The sequence below is a fragment of the Caretta caretta genome, chromosome 4 (genome assembly GCF_965140235.1).
Source record: "Caretta caretta isolate rCarCar2 chromosome 4, rCarCar1.hap1, whole genome shotgun sequence".
NCBI lineage: Eukaryota > Metazoa > Chordata > Testudines > Cheloniidae > Caretta > Caretta caretta.
Window position 1 is genome coordinate 64,006,942 of NC_134209.1, and position 23,866 is coordinate 64,030,807.

Genomic DNA, 23,866 nt, shown 5'->3' on the forward strand with positions numbered 1-23,866 from the left:
GCCTTCGCTCGGTCGAACTCTGCTGGGAGCAAGATTCCAACCCTCCCGCCCCTCTCAAGTCCCAGCGCTGCCGGGGTGGAACTTTGCCGGGCTCCACGTTCCAGCCCAGCCGGGAGGGGGAAGCAAGGGACACAAGCGCTGCCCGGCCGATTCCCGCCCCCCTCCCAGCGCAGCAGCTGAGGGGGAGGAAGGAGGCGCGCTAGGCAGCGGCGCTGAGATTTGCCAGGCAGGCAGCAGAGGAAGAGCAGCAAGGGAAGCCCCCGTGGTCCGTCCTCGCGAGCCGGCTCTTGCGGCAGCCCGCAGGAGCGAGCCTGGCAGCGCTGCGGCGGGGTTGTTCCCCGGGACGCGGGCGTTGAAGTTGCGGTGGCCCAGGCGGGGCGGCGGCCGCTGCTGCTCCTCTGCCTGCTGTTTGTGTGCCTCGGTGGCCGGAGAGGGAGAGCCGCCCACCTCCGTCCAGCTTCCCACTCCGCTCCCCCGGCTCGGGCTGTTTGTGTGGGAGACACCCACTCCTCCTTCGTTCCCTCCCCCCGGCCGCCTCCTCCCCTTCCCCAGAGCCGGAGGAGGCCGGAGCGGGCGAGGTGCGGTTGCTGCTGTGGCTCTGGGGCTCTCTCGGCCCGGCACGGCCGCGCCGCTGCTACGGACAGAGGAATCCCCCCAGCGGGAAGGCGGCGCAGCCATGAGCGGCGGGGAGGTGGTTTGCTCGGGCTGGCTCCGAAAGTCCCCGCCGGAGAAGAAGTTGAAGCGATACGTGAGTGCATTCACCGTACGGCTTATCCCCTGGCGGGCTGGCGTCCCTCCCCCTCCTCGCCCTGCCTCGCTCTCCTACGCCCCGCGCCTCTCTCCAGTCCCGGCTGCCTTCGCCCCTCTCTGCCCGGTTCTCCTTCCTCCCCGCCCGGCACCTCTCCTCGCTGCCCTCCTCCCTCTGCCCTTGCTCTCTCCCGAGCTGTAGCATGGTGGAGTTGCTGTGTTGACAACAGAGACTTTCTGTCGACTGGCACCGCACAGCCTCTTTGGCTTTCACACCACATTTTTTTTTTTTTAACTGCCAAGTACGCAGTTCAGTTTGCTGTCAGTTAAGAAAGGACCCTGAGCGGCCAGATCTTTTATCTTGATTTTATTGCCTTGCTAAGGGAGCGTGGGGCGGAGTTGTTCCCTTTAGATCCTCTAACTTACGTCTTTTAAATGTAAACACTGGCCAGCCTTTTCCAAGAGCCGCTGTACAGCTCACTCAGTGGGGCTGGAGGAAGATAAAACCCTAGTTCATCGGTTGATATTACAAATAGAAAGTTGTTCCTTGCAGAGCAATTGCCCCAGTTTGTGCAACTGTGATCTTTCCTACAGGTATCTGAGAAACACTTTTCCTCTCCTCCCGAGTACAGCTCACATGAGGGAACCTTTCCCCTTCAGAAACCCCTGGCTTACAAATTGAAAAGAAAAACAGTGTTTCTTTTTTATAGAATTCTGCCATTGCTCATCAGTAAATATTCTAACAGACTATAGCAGAGATGACATTTAAGTTGCATGAAAATGGTGCTTGTTTGCTGAGAGGGCGAAGTTCTTGACACAGGAACAGCAATGCTGTCCCAGCTCCATAGGCTTTCGGAGACGCTGTCAAGTTACGTAGGAGGGATGGATGGTGCCAGAAGTGATCTTTCTTGAAGTCCTTACCATGGCACCAAAGTGGCTTGCATGGTATCTGCATAATTGGTACAAGACGCTATTTCTTCACTTAGCCATTTTTAGGTTTCATTTAAATAGAAAATGGACTTTGAACGTGCCACTTCTATGGAAGCAGACAAACTACTTGAGAATCAGCAAACACAGGTTGTCATGTCAGAATATTTATTTTATTTATTGATGTCTTCATGACCACTTTCCAAAGAGGAAAGACAGAAGCGAAGTTTAGTTGCTGTCATTGAGTTTTTAAATGACAAGGAGTTGATTAAACAAGACTTTCCTGTGTTTTAAAATAAAAGCTATTTCAGGCCCCAGTCCTGTCCTACTGGAGTGAATGGCAAAAACCCCTTTGACTATAGTATTGCAGGATCAGATTTTCAATGAGAATATTGTTGTGATGTATAAAACCTGTATCTCTTTCCTACAGAATTGGGCACTGGGTCTATACAGGTATTCATTTTTTTGAATGTGTGCATATTTGTAAGTACTGTTAGGGCACTGGTAAAAGTATAGTATCATAATTATTTCAGTGGCAGTGATTGAGGTATCAAGTGATCTAATAAATCTTTTAAGTTTGACTAGTTTTCTGCAGGAACAGTAAAATCGCACACACACACTGTCTCCTGATGGAAGAAGTTATTAACAGTTAAGAGCTTGATAAAATAAATCATAGTTAATCCTACTCAAGAGGTTGTACTTTTCCATATTATTGAGGTTTTTTTGAATGCACTAGTGGCTGCACTGCTAAATTAAAATAATGCACATTGCATTAGAAGAAAACTCCAGTGAATAATAAATACTTAGCTGTCTAATGTATTATAACTGAATATACATACGTGTCAGACTCTCCAGTCAGTGGGACTGTTGTCCTTCTCGGGGATCTGCCATCTTAATCCTACTGTCCAACAGAAACTCTGTTTAATCTACAGTAGGCTTGAAACAGTTTCCATTGGCATTAAAAAAAAAACGTAAATCTCACTTTAAGACTTGATGTAAGTTCCATATTGTTGTAAAAAATGCTGGTTAATTTAACTATTTAGAAAATTAAGTTAATGAAAAGATCACTCAAGATATTTGTAGTGATTATACTCTTCTTTTTAATTAAATATAGCAATAGGATATGTTCCTGAAAAGTAGTCATCCCTGTGTTTTCAGTTAATATCACTTAGAAATTTAAGATCAGCTTTTTGAGGCTATACAGAGTGAAGATGGAATGTAGGGGGTAAAGGCAAGCTTCCAGTAACTTTACTGTAGCTCAGTTGGTACCACTCTTGCCTGGACTGTAGGACAGAAAGCCATAAGTTTAGATCCTACAACCATATTCACTGACATGACAGCAACAGAAGGGGAGGTACTGTCTAGGGGATAGGTTAAAATAAGTTTCCTTCTGCTTGTCTCTGGTGCCTGGTGAATTGTAGATTAAAGATTCTCAAGTCCATGTTTGTAACCTTGATATCATGATCAAGGTTCTTTGCCCAAATAAAAAGGCTGTTAGTAGAAATTCACAGAGTTGGACCTAAGTGCTCTATGACTGACGCAGATTTGTCTATCCTCACTATAACTAAATCTTTGTGAAGCAGTATGAAAAAAAGTTATATAAAGCTGCGTTTTGTATTGGTGACACTTCAGAAGGCTCCCTCAGAAGGAAGAGAAAGGAATACATTTTCACTGGAAAAGTATGTTTTTGCAACACATACTTTTCACATATCTATGGAACACTGTAACTTCATGCCTTGTTAGTTAATACACACAAGTCTTGGGGCAAATCCAAGAGTCCATCTGGGAAGGGAGATAGGAAGTCTGAAATTGCAGATGTTAAATCTGGTTTTAGTGCTAAGCTTTAGGGAGAGTGAGAAAGAACACTTTGAAGCTAGTGTACAGACATATGGTCCATGGGGGTTTTTTTCTTTTTAAAAAAAATTGAGTCTGACATAGTACTAAAGTCAGTTTCCAAGCATTTGAAGTCCTAACAAGAAGTAACTGTTTTAGGAATGGAAAATCAGCTTCTTGGATGCAGGTGTCTTTCCCCATAAAAAAGCAGAAATGTTTTTATTGTTAGTTCAGGTCTTTGCTGGGAAACTAAACTCCTTACTTATAGCTATTGTCATTAGCAGTGGATTCACTTGAACTGGCATTGGAAATAGTCTAGTTGCTCGCGTAGATGAGATAATCATTTTCAGCAGTATTGCAAAGAGCGTAATTGCTCATTCAGGCAGACCCACTGCTGACCGCAGTTGTCAACAGTGGGCCACCTACCTGATGTAGATACGGCTTTAGAGGGATGCATTTCTCACCCCTTCTGTTTACTTCTTTAACATGCATTAAGTCATCTGCTTAAGTTCTGCAAAATGGGGAGAGGGGCTAAACATATAGGAGGAAGCGAGAATCAGAGAGAATGGGTCTAAATCCTGTTCAATTTATGATCGTTGCTACTTGTATGAATAAGATAAAGTAGGATTTGGTTCCTGATTGGGATGGAGGAAGGCTGAGCTCTGTTCCTTTTGTTCTCCTTTGTGCTGCTTTCTGTCCACTCTTGACTTACCTTTCTCATTTTATAAAAGTTTTTTGAAACTACTTTTGTTCACTTCATTTTTATCTTTCCCATTTCTTCAATTTTAAAAGCACACAAAGAACATTTTCCTCAGCTCCATTTTTTTTTAAAGATTAAAAATATCAGCGTTCATCATTTTACTGCTGCACTGCAGTTTCGCTGTGGATTCTCTGTTCGTGTGCCAGTTCACACATCAGGTGAGCCTGTGTAGTGGTAGCAGTATAGAGGATTTTAAATATCCATATGTTGACAAGTCAGCCGAGTTAGATGTAGGGGAGGAGAACTGTCAGTTTGCAGGGTGGAGTGGCGTGAGGGGAGGATCTTTTATGAGTATTGTGCAAGGGTAACTAAATTTTTCATTAGTTTAATGGCTACAAGGACAGTTTCACTTCTCTCCATTGCTCCTAAATTTAGGGTTCAGTGTGGCAACTCCTTAATTAAATCTGCTGAAAATCAGAAATCTTTGTGTAGCATTTCCTGATACTTCCTTTTACATACAGGTGTAAATTACCGTGTTTGGTGTTTTCAATTATTTAAAATCCAGTGTGGAGTTGTTAGCGTAGATTTTCTGTTGTGAGTTATTCTACATTTTGTATAAAAGTGACTGCTGTTTTAAAGTGAGAATTAAATAGTAGTTCAGTTTTCCCTTTTTTTAATGCATCCCAGTTTGCGTAAAATGCTTGCTGTTCTGTAGTAGTTAAAATTTTGCCGATAAAACAAATAACTGAGGAAGTTTTGATCCAGACCAAATTTTGTATCTCAGATCCATTTCTGATTTTAACGTCTTGTATTTTAGGCAGCTTGGATGGATGATTAAGCATTACCTTATATTCATGAATTATTTACTCCTGGGGGATTCTGTGCCAAAAAATTCTGCGCCAAAAATTAAACATTTTGCACACAATATTTATAATTCTGCTTATTTTATTTGTCAACATAACAAAATGTAATCACACCAATTTCAATTATTTTTGTAATTTATTTCAAAATACCTGTCAGCAAGTATGTTTGTAACAATACAAACAACAAAAATATTCAGGTAATTTTTTTTTTTTTGGACAGATTCCTTACTAGGCATATTAATGGAGCAGAGGGAGAGGGAAGGAGCCTGGCAGAAAACGTGGAGGGTTGTTGGTGTGGGTGGAAGAAGTATGGAACAGGTTTTTGGCGGGGGAGAGGGAAGGGATTGTTAGGGAGTTGGAGAGCCTGACCCTGGCTGACCCCGAGCCTTTCCCATTCAGTCAGGCACATCTTCCCCTGTCCCCATGTGGCCATGCAGCACCCCTTCCATTCAGCCCCGGCTCAATGCTGTCACCCCATTAGCTCCCGAACCAGCACCCCAGCGTGTCATCCCCCCCACTAGCCCTTCTGAACCACAGTCTGTGACCCCCCAGCAGCCCTGTGTGCCCCATTCTGTCTGTCCTAACCTGACTCCGCAGGCAGGACACTGTGATAAATGCAGTCTGCCTCTGGCTGTTCTGGTGCCACAGCAGCCTCTGGTGGGTGAAAGGCAGAACTGCATCATTTCTCAGGCAGGATGTATTTTCTGCAGCGAAAAAATTCTGTGCCTGACATTAATTCTGCACATGCGCAGTGGTGCAGAATTCCCCCAAGAGTAATTAGTAATGCCACTCGAAGATAGTGTAAGTACTGATGGCAGTAGAAATGGAATATCTTATTATTGGCTTATTCTCTAGGTATATGTGTGATCAATGCTAGTCTTCCATCTTAAGTAGTACTTTGATGGCCAAAGATTTGAGAGTTAAGGAACACTTCTTCATCAGAAAAAAAGTTTTGGAAATACATATAACAGTTGTGATAAGATATAAACCAAAGCAGCTGAAGAACTTTTTATTTTTGGAATACATCTTTAAAACCTATTCTGATGATTGCTGCAGTATAATTTGAGAGCAAATCCACTGAAGTCAGTGGAGTTAAACCAGTGTAGAACTAGAGTAAGTGAGATCAGATAAGTTTGCAGCCCTTCATTTGCAAGTGATGTCAGAAATCAGTGTTCACATTATATTTATTAATCTTGAGGTAATCTAGTAACTCTTTGAGATGTTTTGATACTTTGGGTTTGATCCTGCCAGTCTTCTTCTAGGAGCTGCTGAACACCTTGCAGGATTGAGCCCCAGGATTGCAGTGTGTAGTGTTTTATAATATAAGGCAGGTAGTACAGCCTCATAATAAGCACGTCCAATATAAGCTTTTGTCTACAAAGTGTATGTCTGTTCTGCTATAAAATACAGTTCCAGGCTGAAGTCAGTCCAGAATCTGTATCCACTCTAAAAAGAAATATTTGGTTATTTGAATATATATGCATAATATACAGACATTAATATACATTGGTCTAGACGATAACTGGCTCAGAAGGTTTATGCTTTTGTATTTTGTTTGCTGTTTATGCTTGTATAATTTGAAATTCTCTTTGGCAGTCCACTGGTACATTATCTCTTTGTGTATGTTTGTTCTGTGCACGCTTATACCAACATATGCTTTGGGAAGTGGTTGCTATACAGTCTCTTCAAATGAGCCTCCATTTGCATGTTTGGTACATCTTATATGTTTAACGCTTGTAGATAGCAAAGCTTCTTTAAGATTCTAGAAAACTGTATACGAGAACAGAGAAAAGATAATAAATGAGACAAGCCCTTCCCAGTACCTTAAGTTGTTAACCTCTGCCATATTCAGGCGCAACTTGGTGAGTTAAGCTAACAGTCAGTCCTAATTTGGAAAGTCTTATTTTACAATACCATGTCAACCTTTTCTCAGTTGCCATTTGTGATTTAATACAGGTCATGCATTGTTTTGTCTTTTGTCTTTTTTCAGTGAATGTCACACACATTGTTCTTTTTGTATATTGTTTAGCAAATAATCTCATTTCCACATTCCAGCTATAGTCAAATACTTTCTATGTTAAAAACTCCTATTCCAGCTCCAAGGCCTGTTCCTCCTCCTTCCCCTTATCATATGCTCTGTAGAAAAGTCAGTGTGTTGCATTTTGATGTCTGTAAAAGAAAATACTAACTAGCTGAGTCCCCAACTATGCAATCGAAAGCAAACTAAATGTAACAATTTCAAATATTTCCTTTGGGGATAAAACAGAATTGTATTGTTTTGTGCACAAAATAAAGATACAGTGCTGTGTACTGTGGATATGTCAAGTGTCTTCCTGAGTCAGAAGAGTGGGATTGATGTCCAAAGCAAGCTAAAGAAGCCCAACAAGCACATACTGAGATAGAAAAGCACTTACTATCAATTTTTCTCCATTGAAAAGTCTTTCAGTTTTTATGTAATATAATACACTGACATATACCATTAGTCTTCATGTTTTATACCTTACTAGTATAAGGACAAGTTAGACAAAGATCTAATCAACTACTAACGTGACTGACAAACTAAATTAATTCAAGCCAAGTTTAAACAGATTTTAGTTTCTACTTTAGAGGCTTGCACTGGTCAAATTAAATTGCCGTTTTAAAGATTTGATTAAATTGCTGCAACTTCATGGTGAAATTCTGCTGCAGTCAAATCAATGGGAAGTTTGCCATTGACTTCAGTGGACCTAGGACTTCACCCCAGTGTGTAGGTAAGGCTTTACCTTACTTAATGAATAAATCGCCTAAATCTAAGAAACTCTCTGGATCCCAGGACTTGAAGGCTGCCAAACAACACCTGCATCTCCATGCACAGATTTCAGCTTATTCACACAAACAGAAGTCCTTGAACACTGAAGGAAACTTGAGTCACCCTGTGTGGCTCTAACCGCTATGTATCTAAGGTACTTATATAGCCTGAGTTACCATGGTATCTGAGCACCTTGCATCATTAATGTGTTTATCTTCACATCATCCCTGTGAGGTAGGAAAGTATAATTGCCATTTTACAGAAAGACAGCTGAGGCACAGAGAGACTAACTGACTTGCCCAAGTTCAAGTAGAAAATCTGTGAAAAGCAGAAATTTTAACCTGGCTCTCCAGAGTTCTAGGCTAGCATTCAAGCCACTGTACTGTCTTTCCATTTTGCCTCCTGCTCCTAGTGACTGATGAAAACTAGCGACCTTTGCTTACCAATATGGTCATTGCCTCTTTCAGTGAGAACAATCATCTAGGCACCAGGAAGCAAGCAGCGTCAAGATGATGGATGATAATTCACATCAAGGAACAGTTTTATCTTGGCAATTGCTGTCATGTATAATTTACCTATTTTAGCAAGGTTTCTGAGGAGATGAAGAGACAGACATCTCTGACTTCTTTCAGTGTCCTAGACCACTCACAATTGGGTTTTAAACAGGATATGGCACTAATTGGCCTGGTGGAGAATATTGATCCTCTTACTGCCAGGTCTGTTAACAAGGTATGACACACTTGGACCACATGAGGTTACTGAGTCACCTAAGAATTAGCAGCGGTGGATGGAATAGCATAGTACTGGTACCAGTCTTTCTTCTGAGATGCTGAACAGCAGTTGCTCCTACACCTTGAACGTTCACTTACAAAGGTCTTTCTATGTTACAAATGCTTTTCTGGGATAGTTAAAGCAGCAGAACCCTTTGGTATAGACACAGCATATTCTGACAGAAAGAGGTTTTTGGTCAGCATAGTAACACTACTTCCCCTAACAACTTTAGTTTTGCTGACAGAAGCGCTCTTCTGTTGGCATAGCTGCATTTACGGGGGGTGGAGTGTGTGTGTGGGGGGGAGGGGGGCGGTTTGCTGGCAAAGCTGTGTCCAGTAGGGGGTGAGGTTTTTTCATTCTCTTGACTGACATAGCTATGCCAGCATAATTTAGACCTGGCCCTGGTCTCACAAGGCACAATCTTATCACCCATCCTAGTTAACATGTATGTTATACCATTAGAGAAGATCACAAAATGTAATAGATTTAAATTCCAGTTGTATGCCTATGATGTCTAGTTCTGCATCCCCTTCATGTCAGAAAGATAGAAAAAAGAACCCTATCACCTGTATTTTCCAGGACAGGAGTGAGGGAAGCAGCTGGATGAAATTAAATGTAAGTAAGATGGAAGTGATGTTGGTGGGAAGAGGAACGTGACTTGGAAAACCATAACACTTCCCTGTATTATATAGTCCTTGATTGTCAGTGAGCTGCAATCTTGCGTTCCTTTGAAATGACACCCAGATAGCATAAACAGCCAGTAATGCCATTTCCCATCTTTAGTTGACAAGGAGTTTTTCAGGGAATGCATCCGATGAAGTGAGCTGTAGCTCACGAAAGCTTATGCTCAAATAAATTTGTTAGTCTCTAAGGTGCCACACGTACTCCTGTTCTTTTTGCGAATACAGACTAACACGGCTGCTACTCTGAAACCTTTCAGGGAAGGAAATTCCTAGGGGTATGATCTACCCCTTTTTGGCTTTCTTCTTTTGCATTCATCAGCCTACTGCTTATAAAAAGGCCAGTAACTTGTTTACAATGCACTTTTAACAATTAAAAATTTATATCTTGAAGTGATTGCTGGATCGCTTTCTGCTTTTTAGTTTTCTAGCTTCACTGTTGAATTTTAAAGTATGTCTTTGTAATGACTATTGGGTCAGATGATCAGAGTCAAATGTGGTCTATTTCTCAGCATAGACCCATAACACCTCTCTCTCATTGTTTTTGCTTTGAAAAAAAGCCTGTGGTAGAGATTAAAGGGACACTGTCAACTTGAAATCTAGTCATTAAAAAAAAAAAGTCAAGTAATTTCAGTACGAAAGCTGTCCATGAGTGTCTCTTGAGAGCATGTTTCAGAGTAGCAGCCGTGTTAGTCTGTATGCGCAAAAAGAAAAGGAGGACTTGTGGCACTTTAGAGACTAACAAATTTATTTGAGCATAAGCTTTCGTGAGCTACAGCTCACTTCCACTGAGTGCATCCGATGAAGTGAGCTGTAGCTCACAAAAGCTTATGCTCAAATACATTTTTTAGTCTCTAAGGTGCCACAAATCCTCCTTTTCTTTTTTCTTGAGAGCATGTTTTTGTTTTAGAAGTCAGACATTTAGCAGGGGAAACAGTGAAACAGCAGACACAAAGTGTGGAAAATGTAGAGAGAAAACAAACTAAAAAACAGGAAAATGTTTTTCTTTACTCGTTTGTTCATAGTAATATTGCATGTTTTGACAACGGTAGGTTTAAAAATAGTCACCTGATTTTCTTATTTTAAACTAACAGTGTCCCTGTAAAGTCAATCTGCTGTAATGAATAGTCATCCCTCATTATCAAGAGATGCACTTTAACCTGTACCAATCTGCAGCAAGGCATTTCTTCAAAATGCGCCTTTCATTGCTCTGAATTCCAGCTGTGTGTGCAATGCTTTGTGAAGAGCGAATTTGTGTGTGTGTGTGTGTGTGTGTGTGTAGTTGAATTTGCTAGTTTGATTGTGACCTTACAAAGGGAATCCAGCTCCTAAAGCTTATAAACTAGTGTGTTTAAACCAGCATACTCTTTTGATTACCATGTTACTTTAGAAAAAAATCATAATCTTGGAATCCAGCAAGAGTACAAACAGTGTTGTCTCAGGAGGATGCTGATTCATCCTTAATTGCTAAACCTGATACTTCCTTAATTCTTTTTTTATTGATTCTTGGCTGGATTATTGCAATTCATTTTCCCCCAAATTCTCTGGATTATTTACTTCTTAATACAAGCTCTGCAGTTAATTCATGGTCAGTGTTTCTCAGCATGCTATACCAGTGTTACAATCTTTTGTACTAGCTTTCAGTGAAATAGCAGATTAATTTTGAATATGCTCTGATATTAACACCTATTTTTGCCCTCACATCTCGCTGATGTGTTCTTTTTGGTTAGCTTTTGAGGGTTTTTGGAGCACCCCTGAATACTTTCAGTTTTAGCATAATCTCACTTTATGTACCATGACTAAAAACATTTTCTCAACATGATCCAGCAGTGAGACATGAATGGGTACATTTTCAACAGAATTGGGATTGAATTAACGGTTAAATCCTCTAATTCCCCGGTTTTGAAAACCTATTAAGTGAGTTCTTTTAAATTATTGTGGATGTTAGTATGCAAAGGGATAGATCCAATTGCATCTTTATACCTTAGCTACAGTTACTAAACCAACAACTCAACAGTTGTCAGATTTTTCTTTCATTTTACCATCTCAGATTTTGCCAGGGTAAAATTGGAGCAATTAAAACCTGGTGGTCAGTACACATGAACTAATGGAATAATCATATGCACTTCTAAAATCTACCACTTATGGCCAGTGTGACTTGTGCTTTTAAAAAAATGCTTATACATCATAACGTGGCTATATAAAAGGCAGTAGAAGAATGGTTGACAAAATAAGGAGAGTGGTGGTGGTCCTGGTAAATGGCGTGATGTGATATCGTACTGTTCTTCCACTTCTGGAAATCTGGGTTCAGTGCCCATCTTTGGTCATAAGTGAAAATGGTTTTGGAAGTCTTATCCTGAAAAGACTGGCTTGTTGACAGAATGTGCAGAGAGAGTGTTAATTGCCCATATCTGCTCTGCACTCTCCTCTGATAGCCCTTTTGTGGAGCCTATGGGTGTGTCGTGACTGTCCCGAGCCAGCTGCCTCAGGGTCATGGGGCTCGGGCTAGTGGGCTGTTGAATTGCGCTGTAGATGCTCAGGCTGGAGCCCAAGCTCTGGGACCCTGCCACCTCAGAGGTTCTAGAGCCCACGCTGCAGCCTAAGCCCGAACATCTACACTGCAATTAAACAGCCCCTTAACCTGAGTCCGTGTCAGCTGGCACAGGCCAGCCGCAGACTTTTAATTGCAGTGTAGACTTAACCTAAAGCTTAGTCTTCTCTGCTTTAAAAAGAAAGATGGTGGTGGTTTGTTTTTGTTCTTTATTTTTAAACTGTGAGTTAATTAACACATTGGATATCGTGCTGCAAAAACATAACAGAGATAAGGCACTGTAGTCCTACTGTGAGATCGGCTCTGCGAAGGTATAGTTCTGACCTTGCCTAGCTACCTCATGGTAAAAGCTGCAGGTGCCTTCTCTTCACTAGGATTTTATAGTGTGATAAGAATCATGTGTTGTTTATCTTGATGTAAAATACCCCCCAAACAAACAAGCAACCCAACTTTACAGTAGTGAAGACTGTCACAAACTAAAGCTGGTTTCCCATGCACCTCCAGACATAACTCTTGGGGCAGGATGCTGGTGGAATTGTCTCCTCATCAATGCAGTGAATCTCAGTGATGTAAGAAAGTGTGTTCTGCACCAGTAGAAAGACTTGGTGCTACCGGGGGGAGGTGACATTCCCCCCAACGATCTTCAAGGTGCCCCAAATTATTGTCAGGCCAAAATATGTACAAAGTTATCCAGTGTTCTACACTTATGAGCCTACTTGACTTTACTGCCATGGGTGGGCCCACTGATTTCAGAGATTACTCATGGTAATAAAGTTAAGCGCACAGGTAAGTGTTTGCAGGACCAGGTCATGTGCTGGTAGAAGATTTCTAAGCCATGGCAAGAGCAGACTAATGGAACAACAGCAGATTGGAGAGTTTTATCTTTTATATAGATTATAAATAGCAGGAAAATACTGACATTGTAGCCAAAATTTACCTTTTTTACTCTTAAAATCTTTGATTTTCGAGACTTCTAAATAGCTCCTGGAAGTTTGTTTATTTTTAAATAGCGACATTCAGAGGTTCCAAAATACTAACTTACCCCCAAATAGTGGGACCCTAAAACTGGCCTGGCCAGCTGAGGTAGAACTAACTCCACAAATTTGAATTTTTTTCTATAGAAAAACAATGTTAAGTTTTCCATTGTTCTAAAGGTCTGACATCTGTACTTGTGTAGTGTCTAAAAGACTTTTGTTTAAAAATTAGTCTCATGTAGCTGTCAGTAGGTTCTTACTGCTGAATATAAGAATTGATGTGTATAGTTTTGGGGAATGAGATAAGAATGCAGGAAGTTATTCAAATACAATAGCCAACTTCCATCCACAAAGAAACTTTTTGTAGCTTGTGACTCTGTGTTGATGTTATATTTGGGTTAGTTATTAAATGAGCAATGAGCAGATACACCTTAATGTAGATTTTTAACTTTCAGATTTGTAATGTGTGCTTTAAGTATAAAAAGTGTTAAATTGAAAACAGTAAGCTTCACATTACCATTTGCCCTTTATGTATCTGCTGAAAGAATTCACTGAGCCACTAACTGCACAGGACAAAAGTTGCCATTAAAATTTAATGTATAATTCTTTTATGGTTTTACAACATTTGTGTCTTCACATAGATTTTTCTTAAGTAGGACAGCAGCATTTTCTAAATAGCCTAAATGATCTTGAAACAGCTAGTTCTAGAGCATATAAGAGAAGACTATTCTCAGCTTAGTCCTAAGTAGCATTCAGGAGGTGATTTACAGCTGTGGTCAAAAAAGCAAACAAACTGCCAGGAGGCATAAGGAATGGGATTGAGAATAATATGGAAAATATTGTACACACAGAGACCAGTAGTTCACCTTCCTCCAAAATACTGTGTTCAGTTCTGTCCACCCCATCTCAAAAAGGATATTGTAGAATTAGAGGGGGTACAGAGAAGAATGTTGATAATGATCAAGGTAATGGAAAAACGCTCATAGTAAGAGTGATTGAAAAGATTGGGATTGTTTACTTTAGAAAGGAGACAAATAAGAGGAGACGTGATAAAAATATGTAAAATAATTAATGGTAATGAGAAGGTGGATTGGGAACTTCTATTCTCCCTGTCTTATAGTAAAAGAAAAGGGGACAGTCAGTGAAATTGAAAACTGATAAAATAATTGCCTTTTCAGACGCCACATAATTAATTAGATTGTGGAACTCATTCCCACAAGATGTCATTACAATAATAATCTAGCAGGATTTAAAGAGAGGGTTCACATATGTAGATAAAAAAAATCCAGAGATATAATAAATACTTAGAAATATTAGGGATTTAAAATCTCATGCTTAAGCCATTCTCTTTTAGGATTCACTTGGGATGCGGATTGTCCCACATCTGCCTATCCCATTTCTTCTGAAGCAGCTAGTGCTGGCTGCTGCTAGAGTCAGGATATTGGATTAGGTAGACTATGGGTCTGATCCAGTGATGTTTGTGTGAGCCTGACTTTAAACTCCAAACAGCTACATGGTAACAGTCTATATTGTCAGATGTGTACTAGATGAAATGTATATGTTGGTTATTTCTGAGTATATTAGTTGTGTAATTCCATTAATTTGTGTTTTCCGCTGAAGGAATACTTTCTGCTTTTAGTTGTGCACTGTATTTAGGTGAAGTTCCACACTTTAGCATTAAGACAAACTGGAAATTTAAAGATACCTCTTAATGTCGTGCGTGTGTGTGTGTCTATATGATGTGTGCATCTCTCTCCACAAAAAAACAATCCATTCCTAAAATGGGAATTAACATTTTAAGCTGAGAAATGTTCCTAGGTTTCAAAGTTAAGTGGAGCACTTGGAAAATGTACCATGAAGCTATTAATTTGAAAAACAATTTTTTTAAAGCAATAAACTCATTTATTTGTGTCTAAGGACTCCTACATACACTAACAAATTGTTGTAGACTGTTTCTGAACAATTATTTCTAGTTCAGATTGTTTTCACCATACTATGATAAATTTGGCAAAGTGAAATAATGTCCTTAAAGTACAAAGTCATGGTAATGTCATGTTCTTAGTTATGATACAGTGAATATGCATTTCTCTTTAGACAGAAATGAAACTAAATAGCAAACTTGGCAGTGCTAGGAAAAATAATTTTGGCAGTTCTTCGTTATCAGATGACTATCAGCAGTCACTAATGGCTGATCTGTGATGCCTAAGGGCAGATTTAGAGCACTTTGAGTTAAACCAGCCTTCGTAGAGCGCAGTAGGGAAAGTGCTGCAGTCTGTCCACACTGGCAGCTGCAAGAGCACTAGCATGGCCACATTTGCGGCACTTGCAGGGCATTGCGAGCGGTGAATTTGGGGCAGCTATCCCACAGAGCACCTCTTCCCATTCTGGCACTGTGGCTTGTGGGAAAAGGGCAGGGGGTGCGGGGCATTCTGGGTCCTGTCCCAACGCCCCGTGATGCATCTGTTTGCATCTCAGCAATCCCTGTGCTTCCGTCCACATTTGGCACCATCTTTCAATGTTTTTTGTACTGCATGCTCTGTCTTCCCTTTCCCTTTCGGTCTGCGGGAATGGAGCCCGAACTGCTGAGGAGTATGCTGATGAGTCTCACCAGCACGTCATGTTTTACAGTCAAGTTATTCCTTATGATCCAAAGTGACAGTGAGGAGTCCGACGATGATATCGACTCGAGTAACACATATGACATGAGTTTGTTTGTGGCATTCATGGCCATGCTCACCACCGTAGAACACTGCTTTGGGGCTTGGGAAACAAGCACTGAGTGGTGGGATCACATTGTCATGCAAGTCCGGGATGACGAGCAGTGGCTGCAGAACTTTCGGATGAGAGAGTCCCATGAAAGTGGCTATGTGAGGAGCTCGCCCCCACCCTGCAGCGCAAGGACACAAGATTGAGAGCTGCCCTGACGGTGGAGAAGCAGGTGGCTATTGCAATCTGGAAGCTAGCAACTCCAGACAGCTACCAATTGGTCACTAACCAGTTTGGAGTCGGAAAGTTGACTGCTGGAATCGTGTTGATGCAAGTTTGCAGGGCCATTAATCATATCCTGCTCTGAAGAACCGGGACTCTGGGTAACGTGCATGACATTGTGGATGGCTTTACACAAATGGGTTTCCCTAAGTGCAGAGGGGTGATAGATGGGACGCATATTCCAATTCTGGCACCAGCCCACCTAGCCTCCGAGTATGTTAATCGGAAGGGGTATTTCTCTATGGTTCTCCCGACGCTTGTGGATCACCATGGGTGTTTCGTTGACATTAATGCAGGCTGGCCCAGAATTGTGCATGACGCATGCATCTTTCGGAACACTGATCTGTTCAGGAAGCTGCAAGCCGGGACTCTTTTTCCAGACCAGAAGATCGCTGTAGGGAAAGTCAAAATGCCCATTGTGATCCTTGGGGACCCCACTTACCTTTTAATGCTGTGGCTCATGAAACCCTACAAAGGGAGCCTTGACAGCAGAAGGAAGCGGTTCAACAACAGGCTGAGTCGGTGCAGAATGACTGTGGTGTGTGCTTTTGGCCGTTTAAAGGGCCGCTGGCGCTCTCTGTATGGGAAGCTGGACCTGGCCGATAACCGCATCCTGGCGGTTATATCCGCGTGCTATACTCTCCATAACATTTGTGAAGGGAAGGGTGAAAGATTCACTCAGGCATGGAACTTGGTGGTTCGACACCTGGAGGCTGAATTTGAACAGCCAGAGAGCAGGGCGATTAGAGGGGCCCAGCTTGGGGCTGCAAGGATTAGGGATGCCTTGAGGGAGCAATTTGAGGCTGAAAGCCACCAGTAATGTCTGGTGCTCTGCACGGGAGTGAAGTGCAGTGGTTCCAATGTTAGTAGGAATCTCTGTTTGCTACGCTGACTTGCAGTGCCTGTTTCTTTCCTGGACGAAGGTATCTTTTACTTTATGCAATAACAAAGAATGTTTTCAAAGCCAAAAAATCCATTTATTGAAAAGAAACACAACCTCTTGGGAAAGGGAAAGGGCAAGGGGGTGAGATGGGGAATGGTACAATCACAGATTTGCGTATGTCCTGTTCTCATACTCAGCCTTCCTGTCTGGAGTGCAGTGCAATGAGTGCTGCACTTCAGGATGGCTATACTGCATGGTGATGGGGGTGAGTGCAGTGGGTAAGGGTCGTAGTTTTCAGGGCTGGGTGGTGAAGCTGCGGGTGGCGGTAAGAACCCAGATGTTGGGGAAAGTGGGTTGGAGGTGACATGGGGGCATAAGGGAAAGAGTTTTGGGACAAGGGCTGTGGGGGGAGGGGGGGGGAGAGGTGGGCACGGTAGTGATCTGCCTGCATGGCTATAAGCGCCTGGATAGAGTCTGCTTGGCGCTCCATTATGCTTATCAGCCGATCTGTGCTTTGCTGCCGGAGCACCACGCTTTTGTGTCGGCGCTCCTTATCCTGTGGCAGATCCTCCTTTTACTGTCCCGCCACTCCTGTACTTTTTGATTTTCATTACTTGAATGCTGCATTACTTCATGCAACATGTCTTCCTTGCTTCTACGTGGCCTCTTTCTGATTCTTTGGAGTCTTTCGGCCTGTGATAACATGGACGGTTGAGATCTCAAAGTTGCAGCTGTAAAAGCAAAATACAACACTTAACAGAGGCAGCATTGTTCACACCAGACAGAGCAATGATTCCCCCGTACTTAAGGGCGAGCACAGTCTACACAATAGCATAATTTGCCCGTCCCAAAGCGCACATAACCCACGGGAGCACCAAAATGGTGAGTAAGCACAGGGTCAAGCGTGATTGATGGTTTCATGGCTGTACTGTCCTCTGGGTTTCTGTGCCTTGGGGAGAGCTAACAGGTGCAGCGGGCCCCTATACTGAACACTGTCCCTACATTTTCCACAGGAGTTCATCCTGGAAGATATCTGGCTGCTGAGGGTGACCTGGGAAGCAAGGGAGGGTCTTCTACTACAGTGCGGCTTCCGCCCTGGCCCATATGCAGCTTGCCTGTGTGCAGCAATGGTCCCCTCACGGCACAGTGGCATGGACAAGTTAACCTTAATGGGACAAGGACCACAGTGGCTCTCCCGAGAAACCTGCGTGAGCGCATTGCCCAAGTTCTGGATGAGACCTTTGAAGAGATCACTGAGGCCGATTACCACGATGAGAGAGAGCACATCAACACCCTATTCTGCATCTAGGCATGCATGCAGCCCTAACCCTCCTAGCCTCAAGAGCCCGCACCGAATAACTTCCTTCCCAAAATAAAAGCCACTTACCAGGAAGCTCCTCTGGTGTTTGTCCTTCCCCAAGAACCGACCGCCGCGACTGGCTACCTTCCTCCTGGCTTGAGAACAGCTCCTGGCTGCATGCATCTACGGATGCCGGGATGTCTTCCTCCGCCTCAGCACCCTCACTCCCACTTTGCTGTTGCTGTTCCTCCTCCTGCCTTGTTGAACTGGGCTCTGAAGTGTCCATGGTGGTACTCGGAGTGGAGGTGGGGTCGCCCCCAAGTATCGTGTCCCACTCTTTGTAGAAACGGCTGGTTGCAGGGACAGCACCGGAGCGGCTGTGCATCCCGGTCATGGCCCCTTTCCGTCATGTCCCTTGATATCTGCCCGAAGGTATCGTAATTCCTATGGCTGGAGCGCAGCTGGGACTGTACAGCTTCCTCCCCCCAAACACTGATGAGGTCCAGCACCTCGCCATTGCTCTGGGGATCGTCTGATGCGTGGAGGCATGGTCACCTGGAAAGATTCGCTGAGAGCACTCCACGCCTGGCTGAGCAAACAGGAAGGGGATTTTCAAAATTCCCAGAGAATTTAAAGGGCGGGGGTCTGATGGTTGGTCACCTAAGGGCAGGGCAGTAGAGTTCAAAGTGTTGACCAGAGTGGCTAGAACAGGCATTGTGGGACACTTCTGGAGGCCAGTCAGAGTGCACTAACACACTGGTGCCCCGGCGCTCCAGCGGGGGCGCACAAAACGTTATTCCACTCGCCGAGGTGGAGTACCAGGAGCACTCTAGCCATGGAGTCAGCGCGCTATGTGTCTTGCCAGTGTGGCCGGGTAGTGAGCTAGTGTGCCCGGGGCTCCTTTAATGTGCTCTAACTCGCAAGTGTAGCCAAGCCCTAAGAGTTACAAGAATTGTGCTTGAATCAGCAAATGCCTCTCTGTAACAATTGTGGTGTGTAGTGTTGTTGTAGCCATGTTGGACCCATGAATTTAGAGAGACAAGGTGGGTGAGGTAATATCTTTTATTGGACCAACTTTTGTTGATGAGACAAGTTTTCGAGTTTACACGGAGCTCTACTTCAGGTCACTTGAAGAGCACTCTTTTGTGTAAGTGTCTCTCTCACCAACAGAAGTTGGTCTAGTAAAAGATATTACCTCACTTGCCTTGTCTCTCTCTTTCCTACAAGTGAGGTGAGCCTCTCCTTAATGTTTGTGTAAATAAGAGATTATATAATGTTGAATAGTCTTATGTGCTAATAATAATGTTAAAGTACAGTCATATCTGGCCTTGACACACAAGGCCTCTGTTTTGCCTGTTGTTGAATTTCAGAATTTTACATTCTTGCATTTTCCTAAAATAATAACAATAGAAAAAAATCAGTAATACTGTGTTTAACCAGGACTTGAAAAATTTACCAGATGCCTGCTGGACAGAGACAGAGAAAAGACTTTGTGGTGGGGGAAGGGGGAAGGCTTTCAGCATCTGCTTGGAAGATGGATGGTGATGTGATTCCTACTACAATGCTGTTCCTGGACTGTGCTCATGGGCTGTATCTTTTGTATCCATCTCTATCTAGCAGGTGTCTCACAAAGTTGAAGCATATTCCAGCAGCTAGGGGAGAGGGGTGGAAAGAAAGATAAACTTTCTCTTTCCATCCAACCATTTTCCATTCCAGAGCTTCCTAACTCTTGAGCAGATTAGTCTGTTACATTACACATGGGGTGTGTGAGAGTCTCTGTTATACTTCTCAACTAGCCTTTTTGTGTGTGTGTGGGGGGGGGGGGGGGAGGTTGCTGGGGGGCATACCTGTGAATCTCTCTTAAGTTTGCTTCAGTGACTGCTGCTGAACTTTGGAAAGACCAGCACTGTGAAATTGACAAGATTTTTGTCCATTTCATTACTGAGTTAAAGCTGTGAACCTCTGTATTTGGCACTGGTGTGACTGCTGCTGGAATCCTGCATCCAGTTCTGGTGCCCACAATTAAAGAAGGATGTTGTTAAATTGGAGTGGGTCAGAGAACAGCCAAATACCGCCTTGGGGAACAAATATTTGATAATAGGTTCTTCAATCTAGCAGAGAAAGGCATAACATGATCCACTGGCTAGAAGTTGAAGCTGTACATTTGTAATGGTACATTTTTAATGGTAAGAGTAAATAACCATAAGAAAAATTTACCAATATTGAAGTGTATTTTTTCATTTTAAATTCAATTCAAATTTTTAGATTTGATTTTTAAATCAAGACTTTGTTTTTTTCTAACAGATCTGTTCTAGGAGTTATTTTGGGGAAGTTCTATGGCCTATGTTATACAGGAGGTCAGATTAGATCAGGGGTTGGCAACCTTTTAGAAGTGGTGTGCTGAGTCTTCATTTATTCACTTTAATTTAAGGTTTCGCGTGCCAATAATACATTGTAATGTTTTTTAGAAGGCCTCTCTCTATAAGTCTACACATTATATAACTAAACTATTGTCGTATGTAAACAAGGTTTTCAAAATGTTTAAGAAGCTTCATTTAAAATTAAACTAAAATGCTGATCTTACACCGCCAGCCCGCTCAGCCCGTTGCTGGCCTGGGGTTCGGTTCACCTAGGCCAGCAGCGCGCTGAGCGGGCCCTGCGGCCGGGACCCTGGCTGGCAAGGGGCAGGCAGCCAGAACTGCAGACCGGCAGTGGGCTGAGTGGGGCCGGTGGCTGGGACCCCAGACTGGCAGTGGGCTGAGCGGCTCAGCCTGCTGCCGGTCTGGGGTTCCGTCTGCCAGCTCCTGCCAGCCAGGGTCCCAGTTGCCGGCCTCATTCAGCCCGCTGCCGGTCTGGAGTCCTGGCCCTGTTCACATAGAGTAGGTACCTACCTTCTCCCTGGTTCTAGCCATTCTCTTCCTCTCTCTGCACTGAGATGAGGGTGGGAGTGTGCTAAGAACAGGGCTGGGGGTGAAGGAGCAGGTTGGGAGATGGGGTGCAGGGTCTGGCCAGGAGCTAGAATGAGGGAGGGGGCTAGAGGTTTGGGTGTGGAGTGCTTACCTGGGCAGCTCCTATTTGGTGTAAGGGGTGCAGGTGGGAATGGGTGTGTGTGTGTACGCAGGAGCTCCCGTTTGGTGCTCAGGGTGGGGGTGGGGATTTGGGGGGTGCAAGAGTCAGGGCATGAGGTGGGGGGGCTGAGTATGTGTGGGGGGTGCAGGAGTCGGCAGGGGGCTGGGGGGGTGTGAGTAGGGTGCAAGAGTCAGGGCACGGGTCTGGGGGGGCTGGGTATGTGTGGGGGGTGCCGGAATCAGGGCTGGGGTTGTGGGGGGGTGCCGGGGTCAAGGCACGGGGCTGGGGTGTGTGTGAGGAGGGTTCAGGGGTTAGGGCAGAGGGCTGGGGGTATTTGAGGAGGGTGCAGGGGTCAGGGCAGATGGCTGGGAGTGTGGGCTGCTCCCAGGCCCCTGCCCTGAGCAGCTCACGGCAAGGGGCTGGAGGGGATATGCCCTGATTCCACCCCCTTCCCCAAGGTCCCCGGAGCAGAGAGCGTTCTGCGGCTCTGCTTTTACCTCTCCCCGCTTTTACCTCTCCTCCTCCATACCAAGGGCCGTCAGCTGATCGGCCCCAGGGAGGGAGAGAAGGAGGGGCAGGAACCCAGCACGGTGGGGGACGAGGCAGGGAGAGCGAGAAGCTTGCCTGCCTTGCAAAGAGAGAGCAGTGGGCCGGGGGCGGAAAAGAGCGGGCCGGGCTGGCAGACAGCAGCGTGCCATTAAAAATTGGCTCGCGTCTATTTGGCACGCATGCAGTAGGTTGCCAACCCCTAGATTAGATGATCACAGTGCTCCCTTCCAGCCTTGGAATCTATGAATCCTATAGGTACAAGGTCCACCAGTGAAATCTTAGGGCTCATTTACCTCTGAGAGCTGGCTGTTTTGTCTGTTATCTGCACTGGACATCAGCCACAAGTTAAAACAAGCTGAACAGTCTTACCTTTTCTTATATTAAACTTTCAAGTGATCATTTTCAACCTACCTGGGCCTCTGTTAAACTCTGAAGAAGGCAAGAAAGCCTTAGCCAATTTGGCCCAATGGGGAAAATTCCTTCCTGATCCCAAAACAGACCATCAATCAGACTTGCAGCATTCTGAAAAATACAGCTCCTACACTACAGCTAAGTGGAGATAGGATGTGGCAGCTAAAGGAGCAAGAGCAGTGCTTAATTTGTAATGAAAGAGGTGCTGGGGCTCAGGCAATTATTTTACATTCATAACTGATGTAGCAAGCCCAGCAGTGCTGGGCCTATGAACTGGCAAGCCCTGCCACAAATTAAGCCCTGGGCAAGAGACCCTTGAAAAACCTGAGCAGGGCTGAACTAGAATGGGGGAGGGCATGAGAGCCAGTCAGCCTGGCCTGTTCTTCAACAAATGGGAGGTGTAGGACCTCAGGAGAAGGAGAGTCTGGCTTCTATCTGTCAAGCATGTGTTCTCACCTCCTGCTTTTCTTCCGGGCATTGTGTGTCTATCCCTGTCTGTTTGATCAACAGCCCCCCTCACCCATTGAGATGAAGTTGGGGGAGGGGGGAGCATTGCAGATGCATTCAGGACCCATCAGAGAGTGTCAGATGAGGGGGGTGGGGAGAGAACCTAATACTAAGCTCTCATGCAGCTGGTTGCTATTAAAGAGAATGATCTCTGTTCTGAACTTCTCAAAAGTTAGTGTCTCTTGATGCATTGTTTGCTCTCACATTCATCACTTGGGAAAGCTGTTTAGTTTAGACCTTGAGGGGAGATTTTAGCTCCTTTATGGCTGTGCCACTCAAACTGAAACATTAGAATGGAATTCCTGTATATCATTGGCTTAAAATCAGTTGTGGGAAGAATGGAGGAAGAGGCAGAGAAAAGGCTTATGCTAGGTTTGACAATTGGGTAACCAGCCAAGAAATGAACACATCTCCCATGCTGATTTCCTCATTAATGAATATGCTTCCACAGGTGTAAAAAAGCTTTTGCTATGTCCTTCTTTTCCATCTGATAAATGTCATGAGATATTGAGGGAGATCCTCAGAAGAGGGAAGTCTGGCAGAAGATTTGAGCCCACGTAACCTTTTTGGAAATTTCACATTAAGTGGCCAGAGCTCCTTTTCTGTCTCTTGTTCCCTCTCTTGTGTCTAAGCACTCCACTCCCTTTCTGGAAGAGAGGGTCCTACTTTATATGCTTGGGAGGACCAGGATTTCTTGTTTTCACAAGGAGAATGTAACATTCACTCGGGTTACCCAGTTGGATAATGAACAACATCGGGAGGTTTCAGAGTAGCAGTCGTGTTAGTCTGTATTCGCAAAAAGAAAAGGAGTACTTGTGGCATCTTAGAGACTAACAAATTTATTTGAGCATAAGCTTTCGTGAGCTACAGCATCCGATGAAGTGAGCTGTAGCTCACGAAAGCTTATGCTCAAATAAATTTGTTAGTCTCTAAGGTGTAACATTGGGAGAATGCTCAAAAATCTAAACCCACAACATGGTTAACCATGGTGAGGTGCGACACAAGGCATTGCTGTCTGCGAATATTAACTAATTTTAAATTATAGTGATTTGGTTTTTGAGAACAGAACAATAAGTGGGAACTAAGTCCTGAAGCAAACTATGTGAAAATGGCTTTACCCATACAGATTTTATCCTTTTAGTTATGATATAAAGGGAGTGTAGATTAAGATAAGTACCCACTTAAAGAATCTATACGTTTCTTAAGTGTCTTTTTAAAATTGCATGTTGAGATTTTTCCTGAATCTCAAGCAAAAATGTGTACGTTGAGTCCTGTAATTATTATAGTATTACCATATTATTATTATTATTATTATTATTACCATA

General features: G+C 43.7%; 1 protein-coding gene across 8 annotated transcripts in view; it reads left to right on the forward strand.

Annotated features, from left to right (window-relative positions):
- Positions 1-29: 29 nt before the first annotated feature.
- Positions 30-23,866, forward strand: part of GAB1 (GRB2 associated binding protein 1) — a 151,007-nt gene continuing 127,170 nt past the window's right edge. For 4 of the 8 annotated variants that reach the window (XM_048847015.2, XM_075127707.1, XM_075127709.1 and 1 more), the window contains exons 1-2: positions 660-748; positions 17,719-18,437. In XM_048847015.2, the coding sequence (XP_048702972.1) occupies positions 18,183-18,437 (255 nt within the window). In that variant the 5' untranslated portion in view covers positions 660-748; positions 17,719-18,182. Of the gene's footprint in view, positions 749-17,718; positions 18,438-23,866 lie in introns of all 8 variants that reach the window. The other 4 variants (XM_048847016.2, XM_048847019.2, XM_048847018.2 and 1 more) reach the window with 2 other exon arrangements.